This window comes from Plectropomus leopardus, chromosome 19, assembly GCF_026936395.1.
Source record: "Plectropomus leopardus strain MGB_pleo_1.0 chromosome 19, ASM2693639v1, whole genome shotgun sequence".
Lineage (NCBI taxonomy): Eukaryota > Metazoa > Chordata > Actinopteri > Perciformes > Serranidae > Plectropomus > Plectropomus leopardus.
Window position 1 is genome coordinate 9,991,463 of NC_142194.1, and position 25,000 is coordinate 10,016,462.

General features: G+C 39.9%; 1 protein-coding gene across 3 annotated transcripts in view; it reads right to left on the reverse strand.

Moving 5' to 3' along the window:
- Window positions 1–25,000, reverse strand: part of dock1 (dedicator of cytokinesis 1) — a 243,654-nt gene that overhangs the window by 53,219 nt on the left and 165,435 nt on the right. For all 3 annotated transcript variants that reach the window (XM_042508037.2, XM_088070341.1, XM_088070340.1), the window contains exons 29-31: window positions 24,058–24,152; window positions 6,550–6,628; window positions 3,844–3,944 (exon numbers count right to left, since the gene is read on the reverse strand). In XM_042508037.2, coding sequence (XP_042363971.1) covers window positions 3,844–3,944; window positions 6,550–6,628; window positions 24,058–24,152 — 275 coding nt within the window. The remainder of the gene's footprint in view (window positions 1–3,843; window positions 3,945–6,549; window positions 6,629–24,057; window positions 24,153–25,000) is intronic.

Genomic DNA, 25,000 nt, shown 5'->3' on the forward strand with positions numbered 1-25,000 from the left:
ATTCTGAAAACCCAACTGATTGTTTTTCCAATATTGTACAAAGACACACTAACGTATTTTGACAGAGAGGAGAAGAGCATTGAAAGAATCCTTAACGAAGACGCTGCGTCACCTCTTTGTAGTCTGGCCAGGTCAAAACAATTTACCACAGTTAGCTGTCAAAGGGAGGGAGTATTACCCAGGGATTGAGCTTTAAGCAGAGTATTGGCAAGATGATAAAGTATAAAAAGATGCCTGCCTCTATAAATTACTGTAAAGCTGCATGCATTATGTATTACATCTTTGAGTGATTTTGCCTCTCATCTACACTTTGCATCTCGGTGTGGCTTATTATTTATTCCTGCGCACATCTGTTACTATATGATTGTTCTCGTAGCATGCATGTGTGCCAGTGGAAGCATGCAGGTTTGTCTGTACATCTGGGAGTGCAGATGACTGCTCGGGAGGCAGCGTGTCCTCATCTGAGCTGAGGCAGATGCAGGGTGCTGTTCTGTCACACTCCTGTAGGCAGCGAGACAGGCAGCTATGACTGTCGGCTGTCAGGACCTACAACACATACCTGTCAGCTATGGGGCGTAAAGCTCTCAGAGAGGTTGACTAAGAATAACAGAGGGAGAATAGAGGGACAGCGGGGAGTGGAGAGTGGATCTGGGGCTATCGGCAGCCATTGCTGTATAATGCCAGAGGGTCAAGGGGGGCAAAGAGCAAGACTGGGAGGAGACAGGAGGAAATGAATGTGGAGACATGAGTTGGTGGAGACAGAGGAGATAGAGGACAGGGTGGCAGATGGAACAAGAGAGAACAAAACACACAAGTGATTGACAAGCCGCGACCTGTAAGAGCAGATGAGATGTGATCAAAGCCTGAAGCAAAGCTAGTGTGAGATATTCACACAACCTGACAATATGACACTCTCTCTTCTCATCACTCATTTGTGCATATCACGACAATGACATTGCTGCATGCTCATTTATGCAGCTCTCTGTGTGCCTACACTTCCACGACCTCTGGCCAAAGCCCTTCTACATGAATGGACAAAGGAAAATTCTGTTTTTTTGTAGCAGTGTGTGGGATTTAGTGCCATCTAGTGGTAGGGACTGCAACTGAAACTTCTCTTAATGTGCCATGGGCAAACTACCGGTTAAGCTTTTTTAGGTTTTTCCTGGGAGCCAAATTATGTGCAGATGTTTCTTCCTCTCCAAAACACACAAACTATGTGATTAAAACCAGTAAAAACACTGTATAAAGTAGTCTCAAGTTACAAATCAGTGTTTCTCTGATGCTGTTTGGCTCTTCAGAGACGGGACGCTTGCCTAGTTTTGGCTATTGTGTGCTTAACATTTTTCTCTTATAACTCAACATCCAGATGTTTAGAGGGTTTTTACAGGGAGCCAAATCATTTACAGAGGTCTCTTCCTCGTTAACAAACAGAGCTGCTAATTTAAACACCTAAAAACACTGAAAAAGGCAGTTTCAGTTTAAAAAACACTGTTTCTCCAGTGCTTTTTGGTGCATCACAGAGGGGCCGCTAGCCCAGAACCTGCTGATGTGTACACACCTTTTTCACTGACCCAACTGTTCAGGAGGTTTTTCACAGAAGCTCTGTCATCTGCAAAGGTCTTTCCCTCTCCAAAACAAATGGGAAAACTGGTAAAAACACTGAATTAAGCAGTTTCATGTTTACAAACTGTGTTTTTTCAGCCATGTCCAGCTTATCACGGAAAGGCTGCTAACTACAGTGGTTGATGCAAAAACCTGAACAGCCTTTTCAAGAGCCAGTGTTTGGTTTGTCCATTCTGGGCTACAGTAGAAACAACATAGCAAACCCGATAAGAAAAGATAAAGTAGATATGAAGGGTCATTCTAAGGTAACGAAAATATAACGATCCCTTTTTTAAAATGATTATACACCCAAGATAACACACTTATTATATTATATTCCATTTCTGCCAATATATCCACCTAAAGCCAACTCACTAGACCTTTAAAACTCTGGTCTTATTTTTGAAATGTATCAAATTTATAACATTGTATCCATCAAAGTTGCTGAAGATTGGAAACACATCAACACGGCTACACATCTATTTGGGCTGTAAAGACATGTTAGTCTGTTGTCAGCATCCTGATCTAAATGTGAAAAGGAAATGAGAATCACACCGGCACTGGTAATGGTCCAGATCTTCATGAGCAGCACTGGGAGACGTGTGATGCAGGGAGAAAAGCCGATGCTAAAGAGCCACACTCGACACAACTCTGATTTCTCCCCTCTGTTCTCTGCTCCCAAGCGAGGCACAATAATTGGTATTGCAGGCAGGACTGACAGTTCATGCGCCAGCACACAGGGAAACGGGATGCAGAGACGGAGAGGTAAAAGAGAGAAGGTGAGTTGTAGGTGGAGGGAGAAAGATGCAGAGGAAGTGTGGGCGGGTAGAGTCAGAAAAAAAGTGGGTGAAAAAGAAATTGGCAAACCCTGTATAATATCCTCTTCCATTGCTCTGGAAGCTACCTGGTTGTATTTGAATGACATATTTTGGAATGTCAAATAAACAGTCTGGAAATAGCATGGCAGAGATCAGTCCTTTTTCTGTGCCAGGAATGGCAGTTCTTGTGTATGTGAATCTGTTTCTTTCGGGGAAGGCTGACAAGTGGAGAAAAGGCAGGGTGGGGGTGGCTGGGAACGTCTTGTTTGCTGTGTTTAGCTGTTTGTGTGGGAGCTTATCAGGTCCGATAATAAAGCACTGACCAACGAGGAGCCTCGCTGTCAGGCACGGGCCAACGTGATGAATGCTTTAGTGACAAAAGCTCCTCCAAATGAAGATGAGAGCCAATATGCTACATGTCTGCCCAGAAAGCATTTACACGTTTGGCTGCATTACTGGAGTCTATGAGAAATACTAATGTTGATGAATGGCTTTTTGTAGACACAGGCAGCGGATGAACGGGAAACAAAAGCTCTCGCTGAACTTATAACTGAGAGGAGGGATACACTGTTAATTTGGTACCTTAATTTTTTAAAAATCACTGTAATTAAAAATTAAATTATGTTTACTCTCTATCTAATGTTAAGTGAACTTGAAATATAGTTGTATTTAATTAATTTTGTGAAGTTGTTGCAAACTAGTCAGTCATGTTTTTATATTTTTAAACATGATGACAAAACAGACCTTCAAGATCTCTTAACTTCATCATTAGCAAAATCCTCTTTGTCAGTTCAGTCAGATTAGCTTGATTTAATGAAATTGCTGACACTTAGGAGGAACAAACTACTTTCAATTGTAATTTCTAAGTTAACTTCACAAAATTATGCAAATACGACAAAATTCTAAGTAAACTTTACATTTATATATTTGCTAAACATAACCCAAGATTAATGGTTTCAAGTATTTACCCTTTTCAAGGCAATCAGTGTGCTAGATTTCTTTTTAAAAAAAGTTTAACTTAACAGGTTTTACAGTGTAGTTATTAGAGCAGATTTTGGGAAGCAATAGTATCTAAACTTTGTGGATTAAAAACTTGGTGCTGCGTGCTTCAGAATTTTCCCCCTGTAGCTGTTAAGAGAGAAGAAACCAAAGACCTGTATCCAACAATTCAAGAGGGGATTCCCAACTTTGCCTGATACCTGGAATTTGATGTGCTCTCCATAACCATTAACCTCAAGGCTGTTCTACTATGTTCAGAAGGGCGAATAACTAGTGCTCCACTGGAGCCATAGTGTGCAGGGTATCCCTGCGAGCCTCTGTGTGATGAATTATATAACCCCTGCTCATGCTGCGGAGGGAGCTTGGGCCGTGTTGGTGTGCAATGAGCAGGCCATGTGGATTTAGAGAGAGCGCTCGCACTCACTTGTGGAAGATCTTGGCTCTTTTGTCGCTTGAGAAGTTCTCCAACTGCAAGGACTCCTGGGTGAGGAAGGCTACAGCCAGGTGAAAGTAGTTGTTCCACAGCTGATGCACATAAAAACAGAGCGACAGACAAAGAGTGTGGTGTTACAATAATGAAAGAACATTGACCTCACAGTCAAAAAGCAGTTATCATTCAGTACCACACCACACTATGTGGGCTGGAAAGCTTTATAGTTTCATTTAATCAAAAGGTTTAGATGTGATGGGTGAAGCTGTGTGTTAGAAAGCTGTCCTAGTGGTTGGACAGATGATGATTTAGACCAATGGCTCCCAACTGGTCCTGTCACAGGGTCAAGATTTCTCTTAAGTCATAAGTTCAAGGATAACATATTTAGTTTTATTTCACAAAAAAGAAAAACAACATTTTAGCTAAGAACACAAAGAAATACAACATAATGCAAAATAAACAGAAATGGCACTTCAAAATAAAAGCTCTATGCTGGAATTTTACCATAAATTAAATGTGTTTTTCACAAACCTGACATCTTAAAAAGGTCACTTGCAGTCCATTCAGAGTGAAAATGCAGCCCACTTTTGGACCCCGACCCACCAGATGAGGACCAGTGATTTATGCCACTGGCCTCCAGACCGCACTCACAATCAGACAATGACAACAGCTAACAGAAGTGCTACAGAAGCCACTAGTGAGGCGCAGGTTGACACACAACCAGCAGATCGGGCAAGCTAATTAGAAAATATCACTGGTTTCAGGTGGGTGGGTCATCAAGTGACAAAGCAGCGTTCTGAGTAAGTCATTAAAAACGTATAGAAACCATGTGTAATAGTCCATCTTTCACCTTCTCTACCTCCCTTGTTCTCTTTGTCTCTCTCACACAGCAACCGGCTTTATCATCAGTGCTGCATTACTCAAGGTTTCCATGTTTTTGACCAGGATAATATGTTGAAGTGACATTAAAATCTCTCTGGTTATAATGTCCAGTAAAAATAATTCCCACAGAAAATATGCAGGCCTAACACTGTGCCCTAAAAGCAAGCGAGGGGCTCTCTGTCCACACTGAACCCGTTAAATATGCACTTATGTTTCCTCAAGTAAACGAACCACTCTACCAATCAGCTGTGCACTCGAGTTCACACTCAAGACATAACCACTTAAAACATGGATGAGTACTTGCCGTCTTTCACATTTGTGCTTTTTAAACAGAAAACACATTTTATATTGTGACATTTACTGGAAATGACATACAATAATTCCAGCAGCTAGTCTGTCCTTAGCAATGGTCATTACCAGAAACTTGCAGCTCTGGTTTGTGTGCTTGAGGTTCGGGTTCAGGTTCAGGTGATTTATTTACATAAATGTTTACATCCTGATCAGATGCCTGAAGCACCTCAACTGGCCCCCTTTGACGTGAAGGAGCAGCAGATCTATTATGAGCTCCCTCCGGATGTCTGAGCTCCTCACTCTATCTCTAAAGCTGACCCCGGTACCCTTTGGTGGAATCTCATTAAGGCCAATTGTATCCGTGTTCTCATTCTTTCAGTCACTACCCAAAGCTCATGACCATAGATGAGGGCTGGAAGGAATTCTGAGTGCTTCCTGTTAGAGGTGCTGCAGGCACTTCAAACAGGTAGGAAGCACAGAGGCAGACCCAGAACACACAGGAGAGATCATACATTTCATCTGGCCTGGTAACACATTAAAATTCCCCAGGAGGAGCTGGAAAGTGTTGCTAAGGAGAGGGACATCTGTAGTACTTTGCTCAGCCTGCGACCCAGCTCAGAATAAGTGGATGAAAATGCAAGGATGTTCACGGATCGGGCAGGGCAGATTACCTCTAATAAAAGGCCAGGTTGGTCAGGTTTTAAAAAAACAAGCATCAAAAAAGGATGGCTGGGCATGAGCATCCGTAGATGGATACAATTAGGAAGCATCGAGATTCATCGATTATCATGTTATAATCACATTGTAGAGCTTTGATTAAGAATCACATCTTGAGGTGCCTCCAGATTCCCACTCCTACCATTAATGTATACAAAATACGTCTCCTCATGATGAGTTTCCAATGCAAAAAGAGCACACACTTTCTCATGAGAATACCCATAACCTAAACTACATGACAGTTTAAGCTACAGCAGTAAAAATGTCTGTGTAATTCTATCCAGTTAAATTATCTTTATACAATTGAGTTTTAGTTTTAAGTAAAGAAATTCCAACACTGAATTCATTCACCATAAAGAGAACTGCAAGAGCTATAAGTCACACTGAAACCCTGTTAAAAATATCAATCCATGAAGGCTTTAAAAGCTCAGCATTTTAGCTGTTGACAACATTAACTTTCTTCCATATGTCAGACATTTAAAAAAGCAAGCAGAAAAAAAGCTGTTCTATTCTCGGGGGAGCAGGTTAAAATATTCTGAAATGCACATCAAATTGCTGGCCATTACACAGTAATTGATGTTCCTGCTCCACAATTTTTATGTCTACTGCCTTCAGTGATCTTTTTCTATCTCTTTCTCTATTCAGAAACTCCAACAATGCTACATCCAGAACATTAAAAACAGTCTCAGTGTGAGACTGCAGTGAAGTGATGATCCAAAGCTGCTGTTAATAGGACTAAAAAAACCTCCGCCTTTGGGAGGGTGGGGGCGCTGCTATCAAGGTTGTTAAAAGAAAAAAAAGAGCTCTTACCTGTAGCTCAAAGTTGGTTTGATCCAGAAATTTCTTGTTCAACACTGCTGCATACTGATTAATGGCCCGCAGGAACACTCTGGAAAGATAAGAGGATAGAGTTTAGATCTAGTCTTCACACTGATTTTTTTTCTACCTTAAAATAAAGGTCTTCACATTCTATAGTTTCTAATTACATGGACTTAAAGGTCGCTTTCAGACAAACTCTGTGCAGCCCCTATTGAAACCACAGTGCTCAGTGATCAAGTAGCTCCTCAATAGTCATATTCACACCCACGGCAAACACCAATGTGCACCGACGCTTGAACTCACAACAAATTGTCACATAACAACATACAGCATAAAGGCTCAATAATGTGCCATGTTTGAATAAATCAGTTACAGAAAATGCTACAAGGAATATACAATGTAATGTTGTTACAACACCAGAATTTTAAACTTCAATATAAAAAATAATTATAATTTCAAAAAATTACTTGGTACCTCTTTTAATACCATGGCAAATAGATAACAAAGACAAAATAGAATACTTATTTTCTTTTTTTTAAAATTAACAACACAAAAACAAAAAAACAAAACAATGTGTCCATTTTGACTTTATATATGAGGAACACTGGGCTCCAAACAAAAATACACACAATCATAGAAATGTTTTTCCTTGGCATGGCTGGGGGTAGGGGTAGGTAGGTGGGGAAAGATGATTGATTTTCTTTGAGAACTACGGTGTTTGTTGTTAAAAGTTCTATCTTTTACTAAATAAATGGCATTACTAACTGCACAAGACCTAAATGTTGGCACTGGATTTACATCCTATACTTTAGAATCGCCCAAAATGAACTCATTAATCGGTAGACTGAACAGTAGTTTTAAAGCTGCAGCCAGACAAGAAGAGAGTGTTTGCCCTTGTGAAAAATATGCACTCAGAGAACAGAGGTGAAACACAGGTTCAATCTCTCTCTTTGGCAGACTGAGGTACAGAAGGGGCTCGAGGCACTCCCGAAAAAAAGATGCAATGAGTAGATCTTAATGAGAACACTGTCTGATGGGTTAATCCACTCTGATGTTGCAGAATTAAATGTTAATAACTTAAGTGGCATGAAGCTTTTAGAGGGGAATTATGATTGCTACTTACAGAGTCAGAGGCCCATTCGCTATTTAACTTCATTCCCTTACGGAACCAGCCATACAACAATGTGTGTACTAATCTCTAAGAATTACCCACGGAGAAAAATAGAAAAAAATAACCTTATCATGAGAATAGGGGAAAAAAATGTCCAGCACAGCATTTTCAATAACCTGGGTTACTTTATTTAAGGAACACTCCAGGTTTTTATGGTTTATTAATTTCAGTTGCTACTTCAGTTGGTGTGAGCACTTTCCTCGCAAATCAGTAAACAAACTACAACAAATGATTGCCTTAGGCAGCACAAAAAGGTACGTTAAAATGTGTGATAAAAAAAATTGGCAAGGTGAAACAAGGACAATTGTTATGCCACTAAAGTGGATTGCATCAGGGGTTTCATGAGCGAGCATTAAAGCAGCATGAAGATGTAACACTCGTGTAACTGGCACTGGCAGGTGAGCAGACATCTGCTGCACAGCCAGCGCCAAGAGATCCTTCCCCCTGTTCGCTGTGACCAAAGGTAAGCCCTTACTCAAACTGGGCCTCACTGTGGGAATTCCTCACATATCACCTCTCTTACTTTATGTTTCAGCTGCGTCGCAGTAAGTCACCCAGCTCACGGAAAGGTTTGAATTTCATTGGCATAGAGACTAGGCTGGGGTTTCCCTCACCACCTTGTCTAACTGACCTTGAACAGGAATAACCATCACTGTTGAGACGGCAATGCTGCGGGATCGAGGGTATTTTAAAGCTATACAATATTAATGTCCCACATTTATCTCCATTGCTGACTAAATGCTATCCGGGGCCGATGTGTGATACATATTAAGAGTCACCTTAATCATTAGCTGGAAAGGTTAACTGTCATTGAACACCTTTGGACAAGCCATTAGAAGTGCATTTCTTTGGCTTTCTGGCCTCAGAGTGGGGGACCCCCCCCCCCCTCCCGTCTCCTAAGCACTCAGACAGCCTATTACCACCATCCTGTCTGCACGAGCACAGGCTCCCCCTCCACACACCTCACTCAATTTTCTGCAGCTGTGAACATGTCAATATAGTTGATACGCTTAACACTGGACTAATGCTAGAATGTGTTCCTATTTTTTGTTTTTGCACCTGTGGGCTGAGAGACATTACTGCTCAAGATGTGGGGCTCATTATGATCAGTTTTTAAAGGTTCTGTATGTACAATTCAGAACATTAATGTTTAAGCAACCACTATTTGCTATGTAAAGTTTAGGGCTGCCCCCTGATAGTCAAAGATTTGAATCATCAGTTATGGCCCCTCAGTCATGCTATTCTTTGATATAGCCTGCAGCGGATGCGATGCAGCAGCTCAGAGGAAGAGACGTTCTGCACTGTAAGGTTCCAAGAGAACATAAAGCCCTAGTAAAGCTATAGTGGAGAAAATGTGTCCCAAGCAGAGAATGAAGTTATCGCTACCTGTGTGTGCTTCTGTGTTTGTTTTGGCGGTAGATGGTCCTGTGTGTGTATCCCACTGGCTAGGTAATCGCCGTGGCTCTGCACTGCGTTCATTTGGCTGTTGCCACAAACAACTCAGTCCTAGCCCATTGTGGCAAAACAGTGGTTCCCTCTCAGGTAAACACTGTTAGCTCTGTCAGTACTTTTCCCATTGTTAGCATTGTTCACGCTGTTAGCACTGTTAGCTGCTAGCCACAAACTCAACCTCTTTCATGTTGATAGCCGTGTGCAGACAACCTTTAAGTCATGGACATGCTCTGAATGTCACATACAGCTTCTTCCATTAAAAAAATAAAAGATACTTTAACAACAACTACTGAAAAGGGGAAACTCAGTACAGGAGTTACTGAAGTTAGTTACATTGGTCAGTCTCAAAAAGTGCATAAATACTTAGTGGAAATTCTCTATTACTTAAAGTTTTATTTGCTTAAATTGTATGGTTTTATTATGCTATACCCTGAGGATGTTATGAATTTTTTAATGGTATTTTTTGTATTAATAATTGGCATTAACGGTATTGTGTTTGTTTTGAAGCCCACTGCTTTTGGTTAACAGCAACTGTCTGTTTTTACCGTATCTCAGACAGTCTCTGCTGTGGGACCACCAATCTAAATTGCTTTTAGCTACTGTATATCTGAAGAGAAAACAAGTATTGTGCTCTGGCTCTGTGAGATAAACAATAAAATGAAATAGAGAATACAATACACTTGATTTTAAAAAAATCAACAAACAAAAATCCATGTGAAAATAAGTTTGCAAGTCTGCCTACAGCAGGATGCATAACTTTAAGGGGCATCAGGACAGAAAAGTAACCCAATCTCATTAAAAAAAAGTAATTTTCATAGAAAAATCAATGAAAAAAAAGGATGGGCCCTATGTGTATGGCCAAAGGGACAACTACTGACCTATAAAACCTTAATCTGCATTATACAAAATCTAAGCAGTACTCAGAAATGGTAATGAATCATCGGTAATCAAAGGCTTAGGCTGTGGTCTTCATTCAGCTTCAGCTAAAAAGTAAAGTAAAAGTATTCCACTGATGGAGAGATGGCCTTTTCATAAAAGTAGAGAAAACAGAGAGAAAGGGCTACAGGATTTGCTCTTGCTCACGAGGTAGAAAACCGAAAATTATCAGAATGCACCGCACCGCACCAAATGAAAATAATGCTACCACTGGTGATTCATGCAATGCAAGCTTGCCCATAGGAAACAATATGGCAGCTGGCTGATAACAAACAATCTCAAATTACAGTAAAACAGTTTTACTGTTCAATCTCTTTTATTAGGCACCCACTTCCTTTCCACAAATTCTCCTATTACAGCCAAACAGTGCACTAAAATATGTTTGAGGACATTTTTGTGCAGAAATAGGCAAAACAGTGACAGAATCTTGGCTCATATTGATCAGCACAACTTAGTTTAACCATCTGATTTCTTTTTTTATTTTTTGGCACCCATAATATGGTCACAAATTCTCGTATTACTGTCAAACAGTGCACTTAAATAAGTTTTCTGAGGACATTTTTGGTGAGAAACAGGCAATTAAATAACAGAATCTTGGTATAGATTTGATCAGCACAACCTTGTTCCAAAGTTAAGTCAAAGACTGAGCAAGAGAGAGAGGCTGCTTTATCTCATACAATTTCTATTTGCTTTGTGTCTGTGGTGGCAGGCATATGAAAATGTAGAAGTACAATCTGTAATTCGAGTCTCAGCCCTCCAGCCAGTGCAGAACATGTTGCCCGGTGGATTTGAGCTGAGATGAGCAGGGAGATTTGGGCTGGTAGGACAGAAGAAAGTTTAACATTGCTTATTTACTACACACACTGTTATGACACTAAGCTGGTTAAAAAACTGACTGCGTATCCCTTTAATTTGTCGACATTGAAAGAGGCTAATTTAGAAGTGAAGGGTGAGATGGGTCCAACTGAACTCATTTGTACTCACCAATCGCACTCCAATTCTACAGACATTATCAAGGTAGCACACATTTCCCACTGCTGGGTCACACAGTGAGGAAAAGAGCGAGATCAATACCCTTCACAGCTTCTGGCTAAATATGACTCAACAGGCAAAATGCAGCTGTAATCAACCATTTCTGCCAGATCTCTCTTTCTAGTAGCAGCACTCTTTCACGGTTCCACTACAATTGGTTGACGATGCTAGTGGATGAAATCTCCTATGCTCTCTACATGACTGATCTGCAGTAACTGAGATGTTTTATCATATACATGTTACACGAGTTCCTCTCTCTCATACTGCAGTTCACATGACAATGTAAACTCTATTACCTAAAAGCCTATTTGAAGCCAGCAGTCTGCCTGAGCTCAGACATATAATGGGCTTTAACGAACAGACAGGACAGTTCCTCTGTGAGCACATCCTGCCATTAATTAAAGTGAAAAACTTAATGAGGCGGATGAAAATAGAAAATACTCTCCCTCACAGTGGGCTCTGACTAAGACTAAGACACTCCAAAAAGGCCATTTCAAACAAGATTAAAGGCACTCACAGATAATTTCTTGAACTTTGGAATATATCTTTTTAATGTGGCGCTAAAAAGTATGAAATTTAAAAATTGTGCTCCTTAAATAAATGTGATATACTAACAAAAGCTCTACTTTGTCTGTATTTGAGTTAGTCCAAGAGGAATAACTCATAAAAAAGATGTAATTACTGTAGAGTCTTTAATTAATTGCCATATTGATTTCAGGGAATCTTCTTTGCACAGACGCAGCGATATGAGTGTGAATCAGGGCTGTTTGCATAACTGCGTGTAAAACAGTCTGTGGTGCCGCTGCTCTTTAGAGCTTGCATTATTAACAAAGCCAAATGCCAGGGGGAAGATGCTTGGCTACTTTGCAACATCTGTGATGGCTGGTCATTATGCTGCAGAGGGAAAATAAGATGCAGATGCAGAGGGAGAGACAAAGACAAACCAGTTCTTTATAACTCCATTGCAACTACAAGCTAAATGCTAATGACTGGGAAATTTAAGCTGCTGCTATAAATGTAATCAAAGACTTATCCAGCGGATTTAGTGTTTGCTTTATGCCTTCAGCTAAGACATCAAGCATTTCCGCGGACACCCTGGAAATGTGTAATTCCTGAAAACAGCCTGCCCTCTTAATGCTTTCTATTTTTTCTTTTTTTCATCTAAAGTTCAGCAGGGAAATCAAGGTAGCTCTAATCATCTTCAGAAATCACAGGGTTCCCCATTTTCTGCTTAAGGAGACAAAAACATAACTTGGAGATCCTTTAACTTTTTAATTAGGCAGTGCAGGCGCAGCATAGAGGCTCCTACACATCACAGTCATTCTGATACTGTATACATACGGCATCATTATGATAAATATGCTCCATCAAACTGTCAGTGTCAGAAAAATCGCCCCATTACTGCTGATTGATGGGTGTGCTGTACATTTAAATTTCAGCACAGACAACAGAGGTTTTTCATACTCTTGTTGCTTGTTAATTTTTTTTTAATCAGCTAACTTCTCACAGCCGTGGTGCACAGACTTGAGCTCTGACGGATGATGTGCACCGCAGACACCTAGCATATATGCTAATGAAAAGTTATCAGCAGATCATACTTGCTAATTGAGTTCAGAGAGCATCCCCGATAATGATCACAATCTATTTGCATACTATTGCTGTAATAGCTGGCGTATCTGTCTGTGCTCAAAGATAAGCCAAGGTCAAAAAAACCTTCATTATCAGACCCATTTATTAAATTAGATTACCTTTATTTCAGACCCCTGATTTAATATTAGATTGATTTACCCGTCAACATATTTTCAACCCAATTCAATCAAACTCTTGATAAAGTTTATCACGGCTTTTTAGATAAACTGGGCTCAGTATAAACTTATACTGAGCCGTACACCCGAGGGGAAGATGCAGGAAGCTCTAATGACACAAAAAATAGCGCTCACTTCCTCACTCCACTTTAACACTAAAACCACTTTGAGCAATAAAGAGCTCTTAAATCTAGCTGGGATCATGGTGCAAAATACAATATTTGCACCAGATACAAAATCAGATACAAAATGTCAAGAAGAAATCCTTTTGAGGGTATCTTTGGTATTTTTCAATGTATTTACGTTTTCCAGTATTTTTGAGTCTAAGTGACTACAATGCTCAGTGAGACCGCAGCAGCCGGAAGCGGTTAAAAAGGTAGCGATGTAACCACTCAGGGCATTTGTGCATAGTCTATTTACATCCACTAAAAGTTATTTTTTTGCCACTGACAGGCTCAAACTATTATTGTATGTTTTCAACAACATTATGGAAAGTATCCCCTTCAGAGATAGCTTTTCTTTGTTAAAGAGTAAGACGCTTATTGTTTATCTAGAAACAGCCCTAAAATTGCTATCGCCAAACCCACCAGACTCCATGTAAATTAACAATAATTTTAGTGTGTGTAGAGTCAGTATATTTTCAAATCTAACTGGGTGAGTTAAGGAGTTGTTTCAACCACACCAGAGGAGCTGATTACTGAGCTGAAACAGTAGAGAGATGAACCAAAGCTAATTTTGTGAGTTTTATTTTGTTACTGTCAACTTTGAATGAAATTTGTGTTTTTTGTATAGGGGTGTAAAAATACTTAGATTTGGATCGATATGTCAATTCATTAATCAATAATCTAATCTTACCGATGCGAAGTGAAAACATCGATACATATCTCACCTTTAAGATTTGCCTTTATTTTGAAATTCCCACTGCATGTCTGTGTCACCATTTCTGTACGAGCACATGTCCTTCCTCAACATTCAACAGTGCAAATGGCCTTCGGCCAGGCAGATAACGGTAAGCAGCCAAGAAAAAGACAGTGAGGATATTTACTGATATCATCTTACATCAATCACAGTCCCCTGAAGTAAATCAAATTGAAATCATATTGTGGCAGACTGTGATATCAGCAAATATTGTGTCATCGTCCAAATAATCAATTTAATATTGAATTACAATAAAACTTATGAGTTACAGCCCAATTACAGACAACCTTTCTGTTAGTTGTCAGACACTTGAAACAATGAGCTCAGTCAGTGGCAAAAACAAGCACTTTTAGTGGACGAAAGAGCAAACATGCCCCAAGTGGTTACACTGCAGCCCATTTTGCTGCTGCTGGCTGCAGCACTCTTGCTCAACACTGAACTCAATTAAAAAATTGTTGTTCTCATCACAACAACTTGAAGTAACAGAGTCTAGGCTGAAAAAATAACAGCATTATTTGCAAGCAAGATGATATACAAATATTTTAATATCAGGTTCATATGGTCAGTGATTAACTTGATATCTCTTGGAAGTTAGTGAGAGAACCAGAGGGCACTCAAAAGTATTTTGCGGAGTTGTTGCGTAGCACTCTAAAATAATGATAAAGGCCAAGTAAAAGATTACTTTAGATATGTGTGTTTGTCAGTTGGGACACACACAAAGTGTATGTGCCTCTGCATAAAATGACAGCAAAAAAAAAAGACATGAATTCTGACTGACCCCACACGCCAGTGAGGGCCCCATCTGTCATGCGAATGCTATGAAAAAAGCCGCAATCCCTTTGACTTGGCAGCACCAGGCAGTGCGGTGCCAGCGTCAGAGCTGAAGAGTGCTAGCTTCCGCCAGCCTATAAACACAGGGATCAGAGATGTAACAATGACAGCAAAAGGCTGCTTTTCATCCAGGCCAAAAGTTTGTGAAGAGGTGAACGGATTACTAATGAGGCAACACGGGCTGATTCACACAGGAACTCCAAATACTAGCGAGCAGGAAAACACCCACTTTCTGCACTGGAGTCAGAGTGTTGGCGAAGTTCATGTTGAGCAATGGGTGAGATAATGAAGCATTTTCAAAGTTACCAGATGAATCATGAAGCAATTAAAAGTGATTTTAACAGTCTAAACCTTTAACATTTTGTCTTTTGTCACCATTTCTTTGGAATACGAATGACCTGCCTGCAGAAATGAGAGTATGAAGAATAAAAGCATTTGGATGTATTTACACATTTAGTGGAAAATGTTCACTCTCTAACAATGTTTTGATAAAGATATAACCATATTTCATGCAGTGAAACTGTTTACCTGGATTCATTTTCTAAACAGCAGTTACACCCAGCAAATTAGAAATGATTATTTTCATGCCGTGGGTGCAGTTTTTTGTTATGCATCAATGCTAATATGAATGCCAAATTAAATACATAACAGATATGCATTCATGAAATGGGGCCGTTTGGTTTGATACACTGTTGATCTACAGACAGAAGCAACTAGGTTATCAAAGTGAAAGGAGCTCAGCAAGTGTTTCAGCAAACATGTCAGTTCTGTTCAGAGAGGAAAGACAGAAATGAGCTACAGCATATTCACTGGGTCTCCAATGAAGCATCTGCCTCAGTGTAGTAACTCAGCCTTATTCTATATACAAAAGACCAAAAAATGTTATTTCACTTGTATGTCAGTGAAAATGAAATTAAAGTCGGGGTCATCTTAAAATCAGAGGTGGAAAACTCAAGTGCAGCACAAATTTGAAGTATTTCAGTACAGTCATCTCTCATTTATCATCATTAGCTACTTTAAGGATTAAGAATTTAATCTATTTTACAGACTAACAATTTACTGTGCATACATTTTTTTTTTACAAAGAGAAGATTCTCTTTTTTAAAGAAAAGATGCAATTGTTATTTATTTATTTCAATAAATCACTGCTATGTTACATTAATTTAGTTTACACTCAACACACTTCCATGATCCTTTTCAAAACTTTCAATGATTTTTACTAGTTCTGTGACTTTTTCAGGCCTGGAAAATGTGATTGTGAAACTCCATGACTTTCCCAGGGTTTCCATGACCGTGGGAGCCCTGTGTAAATTTAGTACTTTGATTTCAGTACAATTCACTTTTGTACGAAAGCCAAAAAGTACAGTGGCAGTTACTGATCTGAATACTTCCATTCAGGGCTCCATTGTTGTAGGTCCAGTTGACGGATAGTTTTCCTACATAGTGAGTCACTCGGCTGCTACTTGATAATGACTTTGATAAAACCATGTTGAAGAAATCACATTGGATGTTATCGCACTTCAGGGGGCACTATTTAAAGGCAAGCTGACAGGATACGATCACAGCCACTTGCGCTGCACTTCATGGGCAACACAATATTATTTGCCTGTGCTCAGGCTCATCGTCAGGCAGATGCACTCATAGTGACAGGCATGAACACATATTCCAAGTAGTATGCTCTTTATAGTCTGTGAAGGGGGTGTCTTTGGCATTCACATCAAAGCTCTTCGAGTATGTATGGGGAAGGAAGATTAACGTAAGGCTTCTAACCTACACTGGCATGTTGGCAAACAAATACTCATACATAAAGCAGCAGCTGGTGACGAAGTGCAATATGCAGCACTACAGCATGTTTCATGACTCTCCCATGGTTCCTCTGTAAAGCTGTTTCTTAATCTTATTGTTGCAGAATTACTACTCAAATCACTCACAAGAGAGAGAGGGTGGACAACTGTCACCGCATTAACAAAGCAACATAGTAGGAAAGCCATGTAAAGGTCAAGCTGCTCTTTTCAGCTCACAAAAAGCTGAGGCTTGAGAAGCACTGGCAGTGTGCAATGAAGTGAGTGTGTGCAGATCATTTTGGAGGCTTTTTGTCAAACATGTTTGTGCAACATTTAATGCAAATTCATAATAAAATGTCAGAAATATACACTCTGTTGACAGTTTATGTTTATACCGAGTTCAAATGCGGTCTAATATACCGGTCTTGCAAATCCTACCTTGGTTGGATGCACCTATAAACTGACAGTGTACATGACACTACTAACTAAAAAATGCTTAATGCTTAATTTTTAGGTTGACAATGATGCCTCGTTGAAATTACCTAATGGAGCTTGACAGGATTTTAAAGCCCCACGACAGTGCATTTTAGCATTTTTATGATATTTAGTATTTTTAGTCATTTTCTGACTATGCTGATTAGCTTCACTATTTGCCAAATATTTTTAGACAAATAACTTAATTTCCTGCTCAAAGCTTGATAGACAAGGTTGGTGGTTAAACAGGATGATGATGTATGATGATAGCAGAGGCTGCAGGTCATAGGTAATCCTCCAGTGTGGTGCAGCTGCACTGTCATGGCTCTTTGCATTTGAGCAGTAAACAGATAAACATTGTTGCAAATTAGCAAATTAACCTATCTCACATTTTGGCTACATTTAAGATGAAACAAAAGTGGACGGAGCAAATGTGCCGCTGAATTTATCTTTTTCCTGGCTACACCTGCAGTGTACATACGACATAAGGTTGTGCCAGTTATATACAATGAGATTTTAGTTTTGGGATTGTGTCTTCAGTTTTTGAACCAGGCACAGTGCTGTGAAACTTGAACTCGCTTGAGGCTAATGTAAAGTGTCAAGTTCCTAATCAATCACCAGCAAGTACCTGCAAAACAAATGCAGACGGGGTTATCAAGACCCCGAAGTGAAAGCCCTGTTTGATATAAAGCAGCCAATATACAGTTGAAATAACTTACTTAACAAAGATAAGTATAACTTGACAAGAAATACTGATTTAAAATTTGGATATTTCTTTAACTTGTTGGAGTTACGCAAACTGGCAAACAATAAGTCGCCCACATAAACAGTCAGTTATATAGTAGGTGCAGGAAATATCCATTCTTTTGCCACAGGACACTTTTTAAAGTGGAAATGGACACATTATTTTTGCGCTAACTTATCATTCTTAAGTAAATGTTGATTGCACAATCTAATGGCTGTAGAATAATGACAGCATTGGTGTTTAGACTGGTTTGCTATAAGCCTCGCTTTCACTTTGTAACTCTGTGTGCCACTGGGTGCGATCTCCTGGGAACACAAAGGCTCAACTTATGGCAAAGAGGAAGTGCGACAACCAGTGCACAATCAAGACGGAAAGAGAATATCACTTTTGTTTTCCTCGGAAGCTATCGGAAGCTATCACCAGTCACCAATGTAAGTTCTTTGCATGTACTATTCCCAGAAGCAGAAATGGCGGTCAGTGGAACAACCAAAGTAACAGTGGAAAACAATCTGAGGAAAACGGAAAGCGATGTGGTTGTCTTTGCGACAGTTGTGCCAACAATAATACCACTTGGAAACACTAGGAGGGAAAAGTTGTCTGTTTCCACTTTAGGAGGAGAGTATGTCAAGTCAGATACCCATAAGCCCACAGGCAGTGTGTTTTTTATCTTGGTGGGTGGTGGGTTGTACGGGGGCAAACAGGATCACAACATCATTGGCAGTCTTTTCACTCTCTGTGAGTCCTCCTTCTTTACTGCCTTCCAGAGCTGCCCTCCAGGTCCTGGATTAGTCATGGAGAGAACTCCAAACAGCAGCCATCCAGCTTCAGAAACCCTCTCCTAATGAGTCTGTGAGGGACTGATGGCATGGGTTATCGAGTTAAAGAGCTGCTTCTTCAGCTCGCCTGGGCTTTCATCTTTTCATCTGCCACGCTGGGCTCTCTGAGAACTCCCCATTCATCTCCCAATCTACCATTCTTACACATAATTAACAGCTCTGCAAGAAACTTTTGGCGTCCTTTGGGAAAATGAGCTGATTCTGAGAAGGTCATCTGATGTTAACTCAAATCTAATACATTAAGAGTTGATCACATGTCCCAATAAGCCTGTAAGGCACGAAAAAGACATCTTTTTCATGTTGATCAAAGACAAAAATAATACAAATCGCTGTTTGGTTTATCTCTGTGTTTTGTTTGGAGAACACAAAACAGTATAACTATTATCTATACTGTTCTATATCAATAACTATATCTATTCTGCAATAATTATAAAACATTTGCTTGATATATTGACTGTCCTTTTGTTACTTCAGTAATATGAACATTTTAAGTGTCAAGTTTTTATACCGGGGGAATTGAAGATTCAACACATTATCAATTAGTTAAATAACTAATTACGGTTCATCATCAACATCACTTTTACTCAGTCTGTTAATTAAGTCTTTTGGTGCCTGCAACATTAACAGCTGTTCAAATGCTTTGCCTTATGAGTGGAAGAAAAAAGAGAACATTGCCAATGAACATTGTTCGGATTGATGATGATGATGACAGCGCTTAGTATGCAGTGATTCAGCACATCTTGGGGTACGAGGTTGAAGAGCGCAGAGCTCTTGAAAAGTTTACTAGGCAACTCTGTAAGGGAGCACATTAAGCTGACTTTACAAAGCAGCCAGCAGCTGTTGAGTGGCAAAAAATGTGATGCAAGGTTTTTCATCCCTGGGAGAAAAAAACACGACATTAACTATAGTGCTTAAGCAAATGCCAGCTTGTGCTAATTCAGTAAGTGCTCTTTAACAAAAATAAAGGTTTATCTACAGGGCACTTGTGCCTCTAAAAATGGCAAGAATAAATTCATATTGAGCGTCATATCTGCTTTCCTGAAGCTTTTGCAATATTGCCATGTTTAAGGAGGAGCTTTAATTGTCTGATACAGTAATTTCTACATGGAGGATTCAAGTCAAAACCTCTTATTAAATTTCACTATGAATCAGCAACAAAGAAGTCTAAATTTTTTAGATTCCAAAAAAATAATCTCTCTTGCTTAATACCAGACAAAGCAAGAACAACAAGTGAGACCTTGAGGTCAGGATCCTTAAAAGCCTGACACTCATCAGCTTCACACATCTGTATGGAGAGAATATTGAGCAATTTTGTGACCTCAGTGACCAAACTTGTTCTCTGTCACTTCAGAGAACAAGTGAGGGTCCATCTCTGCTGCCATTTAGCTGTCACTGTTAAGCTATGGACAGTTGGCTTTGTGGGAAATGGAAGTCAATGGCTAACCAGCCTGATGCTGCTGTCCCCGGGGCAATTAGAGCCCATAAATCAGTTTACAACCTAGCGGAAGTACGAGGCGATGGGTGGAGAAGAAGGAGTGGGAGGAAACGACTTCTGCTACTGCTGATGCCCATCTCATTAGTGGTGCGATCATAATGTGTGGACATGAAAGAACGGTCTGCTGGTGCTGTGGGTGGCTATCTGTGTGCTGAATGTGGCATGTTTAGATTGCCCAGAAACAGGACACTGTGAGGAAGGACTAAGGGATATTCAAATATGCTTTGTGAGGATTTCAAATGTATTTTATAAAGTTCTAAAATATATGTAACTGTGTTTTGTTTTATGTTTTAAAGCACTTGAAAAAAAAACAGACACAACCAGTTATATTAAAAGTCAAGTAATCAAGATTTACAATGGATCAGAATACTATGTTTACCCTGAGCCATGACGCTTTTCAGCATGTTTTAGCTAATTGTTCTGGATTTACGGCAAAACCATTGCATGGCTCAGTCCCACTGCTCTCATTAATTCTTTTTACCGCAGCAGCAGGAATCTGTTTCCAGCCAACAAGCTCTGATAAACCCACTCTACAACTACCTGCACAGCACTAATGGACACTATGGACATCACCAGTGTCCCAATAGATGAAAGTGACATTTACATGTGTTTAAGTTGCTGTATGCTGCAGCTAACAAGCTTATTAGTTAGTTATCTAGCTTGATAACTGACATCAGGGCAGTGCACTTTTCACTGATGACTGTTGGTTTGGTGTTCATTCAAAAAGCTGAGGCGAAGGACAAGACGTGCTCATGTTTGTGGGTTAGATATAAAGAAGACCTTAGCAGGAAGGCTAATGTGGGTTGTTTTTCAAAGTTAGTGGCTCTCATGTTGTGTATCATGTCGCTGATATTCAAAAATTGCCAAGATTTTACCTTCATGCCTGCTGCTGACGAGACCTAAGATCTCACTGAGACCCAGTCTTAAAGAAACGTTATGCTTTGATGATACAACGGGTGTAACCATAAGGCCGAAATAAGAACGCCAAGATACGAATGACTAAGCTGAAGACCTGTCTGTTGGTGCAACCCCAAATATTTTTCTCAGGACTTGTTGGGACCAAAACAAAAAAAGAGTAAATATTTTACTTTTTTTGAGTTCTAACTTTGCTCCATGTCTATTGAAAATGTAAAGAAGAAACATCCAATAACGACCATATCAGCCAGACCAGTTTTATAAGTTTATAATGACCAAAACCAGACACAAACACAGCATTAAAAATATGAGGGGAGGTCCTCATACTACAGCCGCTGAGACATTCAAGCTCAATCAGTTTTTGCTGCTCTGGCATCAAAGAGCATGATGCACACCCACAGATTTTACGCCCTTAATGCAAAACATTTATAGCCATCTCATGGGATGAATGAACGTGTCACCTTGGGTTCTCAGTGTGTGGAGCAGGAAACAACCCCATCAAACACACACTCTGACAGATGACAAAAAATAGAAGAGTTTGGCTAATTGGTCGCAAAGTCAAAACCTGCTGCATTCAAATGGGCTCAAGTATTAAGACTGTGTGATGAGTCAGAGTTTGACAGGCTTATTTTTCATTGAGTTTTACAATGATTTAACTCCAGCAAGTGGCTGAAAGCAATGACTGGAATGCAGATTTAATCGACTGACTGTCATAAACAAGTGCAAGCAGACAAAAGTCAAAAGGCTCGATCAGGAAAGATCTTTCTGGGCATTAGAAATGACACATTTGCCTCTTGACTACGAGTCAAAAATAAAACATTTCATTCACCACAAGCATGATCTTAGGATGAACTGCTGGGCGCTCAGAGATGCTCATCACATCCCCGAAGCTGCTTTAAAAAATACAGCATTACAGTGGCTGTGGAGTGTTTGAACAAGCTAGTTAGTCCAGTGCATGAATGTCAGACCATGTGTTGTTGATGTGTGTGTTTGTGTGTGTGTGTGTGTGTGTGTGTGTGTGCATGCGTGTTTGTGTGTGCGTGTTTGTGGCTTCTAAGGGTCAGGACAGCATGTTTTTACTCCCCATGCTGCAGCTCAGACGACAGCAGAACAGATGTGTTTTGCACACCTGCAGGGCGCAGGGGAGTGTCATCACCAGTGTCTTTGCATTGTGACCCAGGTGGTTGATGGTGTTTTTAGGGGCGACGGTGTTAAATCCAAAAGGAATCTGGCTTGTAGCAATCAAATGGACTGATGAAAGCAATAGAATCAAAATTGAGTAGCAATGAAAATCTCTAGTCAAATATCCTCGCTGGTGATGATGTTGGAATGGTTTTGGAAGGAGTGGGCAGGGAGTCAAACAGCTCACAGTCTACCAGCGGCTCCCTCTGTGAGCTCTACACCTGCCGTAAATGGCCACTTTGAGGCAGCCCTCCAAAATATACACCTACAGGTACTGTGATGAAATGTGAAAAGCCTTGTTATTTCAAATTAGGTGTTCAATCTCAACTCCCCCGATTTTACACATCGAAGTCTGTTTATAGATTTTTAGGAGAACTTCTGCAAATGTGGAAAAGTTGTATAAAGCCTTTTATGGCTCCAGAGGGAGCTGTATGAAAACCTATGCTGCCTAAAGTGATGTCACTTGAGTCAGCGTCTGATCGAGCTAGGGCTGGGTAATACAGCTTCAAAAGAAATACTATGATATTTTTTAGACTGTTGTGATACACAATGCACAATTAATTTACGGACATTTTTGGTTTCTCTTCTTCTTCTTTTAGGCAACTACTAAATGCAGCTTTTGAAAACTCCCAGCAGTGGCTCACACACATAACACATCGACAAAAGCTTACACCTGTCCCGTCCTGCTAACTATCCCTTCTTCACAGACATTGCTTTGGCACTGTTACTGCCTGCGCTGCTGGCTTCAAGGATAGGCAGCTCTGCCCCTTCATTCGTACCTTTTCTACAGAAAAGCAAGTGGTAATAAGGGTGCAACATTCCCGCCTTGAACAAGCAGTGTAAAAGGGGCTTAACCTTCTCTGCTCCATTATAAATGGAGACAGCGTCAGTTGGTCGGAGTGTGTTTATGCGCATTGCTGAAGCTTGTATGCAGGTGACGCTGATGTGAAAGTATATCGGGGCAAATTGAATTCAATATTAATTTAATACTACTCCTTATAATAAAAATGTAATACATTAATATGAATATGAGCAAAACATCTGGTTGACATTCGAAAAGGCATCAGTTACTAGTGATCACTCTGACTATTTTTGATCCCCAATATCATCGTCCATCTGCTAAACGCTTCAACACACCCAAATTGTTCACAGGGTGGTGGTTCAGTTGCATTCTGGATATTGTGAGTGCCATATTTGAACAAGGCAGTGGTAAATCACTGAACTCATTTAACAAATATGTAAATATGTAAATTTCACACTGACCATGAACCTTTGACCTTGGTTCAAAACACACCAGCAGCTTCAATAATGCACGGATGGTTCCTTTCTTTTTTTTATCGAAAAACTTACATGAGGCTATCAACCGAAAGCTGTTGCTGTGCCATTGCATAATAGAGCACTACAACTCATTCTGTTACATGTCTCTTTTGAAAAGATACAAATGGAAGTAAGGAAAAAAACCCACAAAAGCACCTTTAAATACCTTTTTTGGATCTAACTTCATCTGACAAGTGCATAAAAGCACAGCTCTTGACTAAACTCCTAAACTGCAAAGCACATTTCATCTCTTTTTATATTTCCAGCAAAAATGGAATCAGGCAAGGTTCACATTAATAAAACAGAAGGCCATGGCAGCACAACAAGCAACAAAGTAAAGAGATGCTGAGACTAAGTTTGGAGATTAGCAGGCAGTATACACCCGAGCATCTATAATTCATGTGATTGTTTGCGGCTGCGCTGACTGCTCATCTGATTGCTCCACTGCTGAGGCCTTGTGCTGATATTTGCATGGAGAGAAAAACATTAGAAAATATCCTTACCCACTCCTGACTGCTGTTCCTTAGCAACAACAGTGTAGGGAGTTTAGAGGAGCATGCTTTATGTGCGTGTTTATGTGCGTGCGTGAGTGTGTCCAGTACTTACTTATTTTGCATCATGTTCATTATGACCCAGTCTGAGGGGTAGACGTTTTTCCCAATGAGATCTTTAAACATGATAAATGTTTCCATTAGGAAATCCTGCAAGAAAGAGAAAGTTTTCAAAATGAAAACTGTTATTCTTCCCACCTCTGAGATAAGAGCAATCTGAAATGAACTGTTGGGAGTTTGTGGCTTTCAGGCAGAAACAGCTTTAAGATTAGTTTTTTTAAGGTCAAGGTGACACTCATATTTTCCTTTTGCAAGTGGCTCTTGAGACCAATAATGCAGCGTGTTTTTAATCCTCACATGTTGTAGAACAATGAGAATACAGCTGTCTCACTTCTAGCAGGAAAACCATTCTTAAGATATTTAGTTAACTGACTGAATACATAATTATAAGCTATTAAAGCAAAACATGACAACTTGATAACTAGGTTCAGTTGTACTACTAATAGAAGCTCAGCTTAACATGACTTACAATTCTCCCTCCTTAAAGTCATCAACTTTTTTCTTTTCATCACACCTACAATAGCTTTCTCTTAATATGAGTTTCAGCTAAATACCAAAACCATAAATATGCATGTAAATCTATTTCTGGCACTGGTTTCACTCCTGGATGAATCCCTGTGCTTTGCGGTGGCGTGTTTAGAGAACAACTGCAAAACAACAAAGTCCTCTGGGCTGCAGCCAGCTCTGAAATGTGGATATGGCCCACGCCAGCTTCAGGAACAATATATCTGTGGGAAGATCCTGCTTCATCACAGTGATTGTTTATCCTGCTGTGGGAACTAGACAGGCAGCCTCAAACAAGCCCCTGTGTAACAATCATGAAGGTCACTAGAGTTCTATTCATGTTGATTTCTTTTTACAGTCAGCTGGAAAAATATCACTAATGCCTTGATAAAAAGTGTAGATGAATAAATACTGATGTTCAGACTGATCACAGT